Source organism: Cottoperca gobio, chromosome 12 (genome assembly GCF_900634415.1).
Source record: "Cottoperca gobio chromosome 12, fCotGob3.1, whole genome shotgun sequence".
Lineage (NCBI taxonomy): Eukaryota > Metazoa > Chordata > Actinopteri > Perciformes > Bovichtidae > Cottoperca > Cottoperca gobio.
The window spans coordinates 21,252,494-21,260,340 of record NC_041366.1 but is presented as its reverse complement, the minus strand read 5'-3'; the positions used below and the strand labels follow the sequence as shown (position 1 = coordinate 21,260,340).

The window sequence follows — 7,847 nt, the reverse complement described above, 5'->3', positions numbered from 1 at the left end:
GTGTACCTGAAAGAGAATAAGAGAAAGGAGAGGAGATGAGAACTTGTTTATTTATGCGTTCGATTTGCCTAAAGACTTGACTCTGCCACATTCATCAGACTCAGGGAGCTTAAGAGCTGCTCTGCAAAATAAGGGTTTGTGCAGACGACCTCTCAGTGTCCTGGAGTAATCACTGGGTCTGCACCACCTGCCCCCTACTCCCTAATTTAACCTGTTACTCTCCTACAAAATCAGAAGCGCTCATCATATATGCATGTGTGAAGAGAGCGCTACGCTAAAGTCGGAGCGTTATGCTTTTCTTGCATGTTTTCCGAGATTGTATTTATAGTTAGCCTAGCTCGGCATGCATTATGCACTCTGTGGAGACCAAACTGTTTCCTGAGATATTTTGTTGCGTTTCAACCGAGCAAGCTGCAAACATTTGAATTTTTAAATTCTGCTAAGGTTTAAAAGAGAAGGTGATGGACTAGAACTGGGTTAGAATTAAAAATATGTACTAATAGTAAGTGTGACGATCGTGTGTGTGCAGGTAAAGGTGTTTCTGATCGTGTTTCACTCTCCGTGCATGTGAGTGTTTGTTTGCCCTAGATTATTATTTTATCATAGCTAGCTACTGTAGCTACACTCTCCAAGAGGATTCCCCCCCCCCCACGCACTCCCACGTTGTTACAGTCTGATCTGCACGGAGGTGACAACAACTCGGAGAACTCAGTCTCTCCGTCGCCGTCTCTCAACTCCTCGTTCCTCCTCCTTGTTCCCTTTATCCTGCGTTTCATCCAGGAACTCAGAGATAATAAAACCTGCACGCCCATCAATCAAGAGTTCTGGAGAACACTGCATGTAAATATGTCACAATCTATCATCTCTGATCATAAAGATTGAAATGAAATTGCATAGATGCCGCAGGAGAACATGGGATTATTACAGGATGGGAGGAGAATCAGAGAGCAATAGAGAATAAACAGAAGAATTAAAGAATACTATCGTGACATCAAGCACTGGAGTTAAGTGTGTTCTTTACTGGAGCTCTCATGTTTGTTAATAATACGCTAAAGGGAGCAGCCGGTTAGCTTAGCTTAGCATAAAGACAGGGGGAAACAGCTAGCCTGGCTCTGCTCTACGGTAACTAAACCTGCCTACCTCTAAAGATCACAAATTAACACATTTAATTGTATTTGTATTTGGGTTTTGTGCAAGACTTTGTCCAGGGAAAAGCGAGATATAATATGTTAATGTTGTTACCTTTCGACATAAACAGGCTAGCTGTGTTTGTGTTAAGCTAATCGGCTGCTCGCTGTATCTGCTTATGTAGAGCGATATCAGTCTTCTTTTTCTTTTAAATGCAGAACAAATCATCCTAAACCTGCAGAAGTGTCTGCACAGCAGATGACTATACAGTATTTAAGTGTTGCAACTTAGATCAATTAACAGTCATATCCATGCATAACACAGTAAAGCAAGCTGACAGACTTCTACTGTCAGCAGCTGAGCAGGAGGAGCAGATAACATGCTTCAGGTACGTACAGGTGTTTGGCGTTCCATTGGGTGTTGGCAGGTAGGACCCGGCCTTCCAGGACTTGGCTTTGAAGCCCTTCTTGCAGCGCTGGCAGTCCTGGCCGGTGGTGTTGTGTTCACACTGGCACTGGAGGTTCCCATCCAGCATCAGGCACTGGGAGGCGTGGAGGTTACACTTACACCTTCACAAAGAAAGGAGGAAACACGGTGAGATGAGATGACACGAGGCAGAAAGGGAAGGTTGTAATCACACGCTGGTCGTAGGTGTTAATGATGTTCGAGATTACAGGGTTTTTACACTAAAATGGAAAAGAAAAGTGCAACGAGTGCTTGTTAAAGGTCTGATGACGGACCGCGGGTCTATTGTGGGTGAATTCAATTACAGTAATTAATGTAACAAGATTAAACAAGATTAAGATCGTAGGATTAGGCTACGCAAGTGTGCACGTAATTTGTTGTTTACTGAGCAGACACCGTAAATTACACTGTACACCTGACGAAGAGAGTAAGAGCGTGTGTGTGTGTGTGTGTGTGTGTGTGTGTGTGTGTTAGGGGTGTATACACCTTTGCACGCATCAGTAAAATGTTGCAGAAACGCTGAAACATAAAAATTGGTCTCAAATTCACTGGTAGCAAAGCTGCAGCAGCCGTTTCTATGCTGTTGTTTGTTAAGGCTGTTTGCACAGCGGCCAGTCTTCAGCAGCTTCATGGACACCTTGTAATAAAGCATCACACATACGAAGCCCTGCTGGAAGTGGAAGGGTCTGACTGACTGAAACTAATAATGGATTCATCAAGTCGTCGATGTACGGAAACGAGCTTCTCACGTGGGATCATCTGCTGCTTCTCTTCATCAGATAGCTGATGAAGATTAACTGGATATGTTTCATCTTTGTTGGTGAACAAACATGTGACCTTCAGCTCTGTCACTACGTTCTGACGATGTACAGAAGAAACTACTTATGGAGTAATTAATGGAAAAACCAGCCGAGTGAAAAACACTTTCCAAGTTAGTTGGACTCCCACTCTCTACCCACCAATCTGGAGCGAAATCCAAGTATGTGTGTGCGTCCGAGTGCGTGTGCATAAAGGTAACGTGTGCATGGGCGTAGCGCGACCGCAGTGCGACCTCAGCGGAGAGCAGGGCCCAGGTGGGCTGATCCAGAGGTTGAAGTTCTGCCGGGAAGGAAATGAGGATCTTAAGGACATTCGGAGGCTCCGACTTTAAATTACAGCCTTTTCCAGATGAGCGACTGGACTCCAATCCAGTTTGTTCCACTGGAGTGAGCAGCTATCCGTCTGCATCAAATATTCAAAGAATGGCCGCTGTATTCTGGCGAGATGACTACTTCAATCTTCCTTCCTCACACTAATCTGCCCTTTCTCATCACTTTTTATTTTTGTAGTTTAAACTGTCGGCCTGGCAACCTCAATAGGAGTTTCACGACATCACTTGGCATGCAGAATAACGATGACTGAAACGTACACGCACACAGCGAGCTTCACAGGAAGACAAATGGAGACAGTCGATCATGCCGAGTTGTGTCTCACATCACATGGCGGTCCTATAAATTACCCACGTTTCCCTCTGATCACCTGGACAAGCTGACAGGATGAGCCGGGGAGAATCCATCCTTCGACAAGGCCTTGTTTCCTGCATGCTTTCTGAAGGACGCGAGCTGTCCACTTAGCGAGGAGGGAAATTGAACATCTCTTCTTCGTGGAGAAAAGAGAGAGCGAGTGTGTGTGTGTGTGTGAAACGAGACAGGTGTGTGTGTGTGTGTGTGTTTCTGCTTGGTGTGATTGTGATGCATTTGTCTGAGAGCGACGAAGCCAGACAACAGATCAGAGAAGCAGAGGCGCGGTGAGTAATGCCTGGATTGAGTGACTGACAGCGCCGAACATATCGTCGCGTCTTCGGCGATAAATCTCGTCTGTCTCATCTTAAAAGTGGAAGCGCTACTTAGTGCAGGATCTAGAAGTTGTAGTTTTAAAATCGATACTGAAGAACAGAGGGAGTGTCAAGGTGTGCTGCCGTGCAGGTTGTGTCTCGCAGGACTAATGGCTGCAGCGGAAATGTGTGTCAATCAGGACCGTTGAGGTTAAAGCCTGCGTGAGCAGATGAGTCTGGATCCATCCTTCATTAAAGCAAGGCGCAGCTTGCAGGTGGAAAGTTTGTGGACACAGTCTCCCCTTGACCTGCTTTCCTGACTCCTGCCATATAGTACAGCCCAGGAAGACCAGGAGTACTTCTAGCCTTGCACTCCTTCCGCATGAATGATGTGACACCGACTTTCCAAGTGCCGTGTCTCTTAAGCTCTCTCTCTCTCTCTCTCTCTCTCTCTCTCTCTCTCTCTCTCTCCCTCTCGGATGACAGCTTGCTCTGGGATTTCTCCCGATCCCCCCTTCTTCGGTCCCTCCACACACAAATAATGCATGGGCACAATCATATGTTAATGTGCAAGATGTCTGCCTTCACTGCAAAGTCATCAAAGTGGGAGTAGCAGCTCTGAGCTGAAGGAAGTTAAGAAGGGACAGCTGGATCCATCACAGCGCTGTCTCTTTACTCAGACAGAGAAGAGATGGAATTAGAGAAGGTGAGAGGAGGAAGACAAAGAAGGGCACGAGCTGTGAGAGAGTCTAGGAACAGAAGTAAGTGATTCAAATGTATTCCAGTCTACAGTAGAAACCACACGCACAAGGTGGCGTTTTAATTAGCTGTGTAATTATGGGTCAATACTTGTGTTCATCAGTCTGTTGGAGACTGTCCTCCCAGGAAAGATGAGGGGATCATTCCTTTCAGCAAATGGGCAAAAAAAACCGACTTCTCTTTACGGTTAAGCGACAAAGCTCATTAGCAGCCGAAGGAATTATGACTCTTGTGCGTTGGGGACAAAGCAGGAAGTCAGGGGATGTTATTAAAGAGCCACAAAGTGTCGGGGCGGGTCCATAAAACACTCTTTAACACCAGAGACATGTCTTTTACTTTAGTCACCAAGCCAAATCTTTCCCTCCGTCTACCCGCCGTGTTCGTGTAGCCGAACCAAACCTTAACCGGTGTCATAGTGGCGCCCGATAAGAAAGCGCTCGTGTTTGTGTAGCTGTGGAGGACACGGACCAGCGATGCATTTGGCACTGTGGCTCAGGAGGCGGAGCCAGAAGGTCGCCGTCCAATAACGAAGATACTGAATCCCTAATTGTTCCCGATGTGCCGCCAGAGGTTCATGCTAGCTTGTGCTGTAAAGACATTTGGAACAGCGCTTTATAAACGCAGCACATTTACTAACATACATGTGTAGAGACATGTAATCCAGTTGTAATAAATATATCTCTAAAGTTTGTTTCTGCTCCTGCTCCTCTTGTAGCGTCTCCTGCGTAGAGAAGCTGTGGTGTTCGTTAACTCCCAGGACCTTTTTGTACATTTCACCAAAACCATGATCTTTTCCTATTAAAGTGTATTTGTAACTGCAGCATGTGAAGCTCCTCCCTGGGGAGTCTGCTGCACTTTGTTGACCGAAGAAATGAACATAATCACGATTCTTCCAAAACATACAAGGCGAAACCATTTAGTGGGATATAAAACCTAATTGTTTTCGGACATTGCTCCATTATGTAATGCTTATTATGCATGTTTTGCATCTTATCAGTGATCTAATATACTGTGTGTGTGTGTGTGTGTTTCTGTGTCCGCTCTCCTCTCAGTCTGTCTCTGTGAAGTCATGTCGGCCCTGTGTATTTAATGATGTGAGCTGCCTGTTTTAGACGCCAGAGACGCAGCAATTAGGGGAATAAATAATAAGAAAGATAAACAAACATCAAGGGGGAGTCGTGTGGTGGCAGAGCTTGAGAAGCAGCTGGAAGCAGCCGTTAATGGGGCTTTATCTGTCTCTTTACTGTAGTCGACGCCTATTCCTCTATTTCTCTCCAGCGATCACTCCCGCGCTCCTGTTTTCGCTTCTGCACTTTACTCCCACTGTATTTTTTCAACTTTTGCTTTTTCCATCCACTGTGACCGTTCCAGTCCTCCGGTCTTTCCTTCTTCCTTTTTGATCTCCCATTTTATCCTCCATCTCGTTCTGTCTGTCTGTTCAGCCCTCACCCCTTTAACTCTTTTGCTACTCCCCGTTGCACCAGAGCTCACAGAGGAGCACGATGGGTAAATTGGGTTGTGGACGTGTGTTTGAGAGGAGTGGGTGGAGGGGTAGATGATGCGGGGGGGGGGGGGGCTGAGCAGTCGGTACTGCAGGGAGTAGGGCAGTTGTGTCAAAGCCCTGACAGTCTGCCTGCCTCCCCGACTACAGTGGTGAGACTCGCAGGAGGAGGGTCCGCATTGACGTGCTCTAACCTGCGATGACAGACCGCATCGATGCGGCTCTGACCCAGCAGGAGATCTCCCTCCTCTTCTACTCTGTGTTCGATCAGCCGTCACTGAGAAGGCCCTCTCGCTATTCCCAACAACTCCCTCCCCTGATGCCACAAAATACACAACAGTGGAGAGAGCCTAATGGGTGTCAGCGCTTCTGACGGGGAGAGACTGAACATCCAAACCAGGGCGGACGGATGACGTGGAGCTCAGAGGAGGAACAAAGTAATAATACAATAATGAAACACAATATATCTAAAGTTGGCCCCTCCCCTTGTGAAGTGTACTTTGTGGCGGAAACTTTAATTTTGTATTGTTAGCTTATTTTTTATGCACAGATTGACGTCCCCCCCCCCCCGTGTTTTGCTTGTTGTTACTCCACCTCCACGTTTGACCTTCACGGTGCAGAATGATGTATGTGCAGAGTTCAACGCCACAGAGCTTATTACACATTCATCTGCTGACAGGGGGACATTTCTCTGTGCTCGCCTTAAATCTGAGTTTAAGACGTGGATTTACGAGATTGTGTGACATCACAAGTAGTGATGGTCCAGTGTCAACTTCAGGTCGATGATCTTAATCTCTTCTAGATTAATAGTTTGATTTATAAACTGCAGTTTCTCTAAGTACAAGGCCATTTCTTTAAAAGTGCTTTTTCTTCCATTTTTTTGCATGAAAAATGAGATTAATTAGATTAATTGGTTATCAAACGTAACGATGTGTTGAATCGATTAGTGGACTAATCCTTGCAGCTCTACGTAATTTACACAAATATGACGTGCGCTCAGACATTAGAGGAGACATCTTGTGATTTAACTTTTCTGTGGACAAACTATATCATAAATAAAACCTGTCGGGAGGTGAATGAACGTCTATAAATTCTAATCTGATTGTACAGAGCAGCCCGCAGGAGCGCCGCGCCCTCCGACACCGTGTATCCCGCGAGCTGGTGGGTGTTGCGTGAAGCTGGGCTCATTGATCAGCAGCACGCCTTATTGGCTTCTACTGAAGTCTTTATCACCACGTCCCCTCCCACATCCTTCCTCTCCTTGCCTCGTAAATTCAGAGGAGCTAATTGGACATGACTGCGTTTATGTTCCAGCTTCATAAATTTCTTTCTCTGAAGGGAGAGGATCGATTTTCCTCAAGTGCAGCCTCCCGCAGCACAGCGGCGTGAGTCTCTTCAAACGCTTCCTCTGCTCACCTTGTCCCCCCCCCCCCCTCTCCATCCCTCACATGTGTGCTCCTCCTCTCTCCCTCCAGACTAAACAGGTAATCTATAACTGACCTCCCGTGCAATCAGGTATTGAGCAGGGATTACGCCGGGCCTCATAAGCACAAAACTCCTTCCTCACGTTCCATTAACGCCTCTCACCTGCACTCAAACTCAAAGTGTTTTAAAACTGATTATCTGTCATCATCTTTTCTTTGGGGGCGGATCCCAAAAGCCAACACTTTCTCTCAGGCAGCCAGAGGGACTGTGTGTGTGGAGTCTCCACAACATGTACACACACATACGTGCACATGCTCACTTATACACGTTCAGTGTTGAGAGGTCGCTGGATGTTTGTGGCATTAAAGAAATAAAAAAAGGAGTAAAATTGCCAGCGAAAAGACATCTTCAATTATTCAAGGAGCAGAGATGACCTTGATTGTCTTTGCAATCCACACCCTTTGTGTTTTTGTAATGTGTGTGTGTGTGTGTGTGTGTGTGTGTGTGTGTGTGTGTGGGCTGATTCATGATATTAGCGGTTTGAGTTTAAACGTGTGGATAGAGAGACAGATATTGTGTGTGTGACTAAGCGTACATGTGAATTATTTACACAGAATATTGTAAATGAGTATTGCGTGCCGGCCCAGTCCTGAGAGCTTCTCTCTGATTGGTTGGTTTTGGTCGTGGAAAGAGTTCTGCCCACTGTGAGCTACCTGCTCTCTAAAGTATGTACCGAATGCTCACGACCAAATAACT

The 7,847-nt window shown here is 46.1% G+C and overlaps 1 protein-coding gene across 1 annotated transcript in view; it reads right to left on the bottom strand.

The window, feature by feature from the left end:
- Window positions 1-7,847, bottom strand: part of ntng2b (netrin g2b) — a 52,410-nt gene that overhangs the window by 21,373 nt on the left and 23,190 nt on the right. The window contains 2 exon segments of the mRNA XM_029444740.1: window positions 1-6; window positions 1,525-1,697. The exon segment at window positions 1-6 is cut by the window's left edge and continues 24 nt beyond it. Coding sequence (XP_029300600.1) covers window positions 1-6; window positions 1,525-1,697 — 179 coding nt within the window.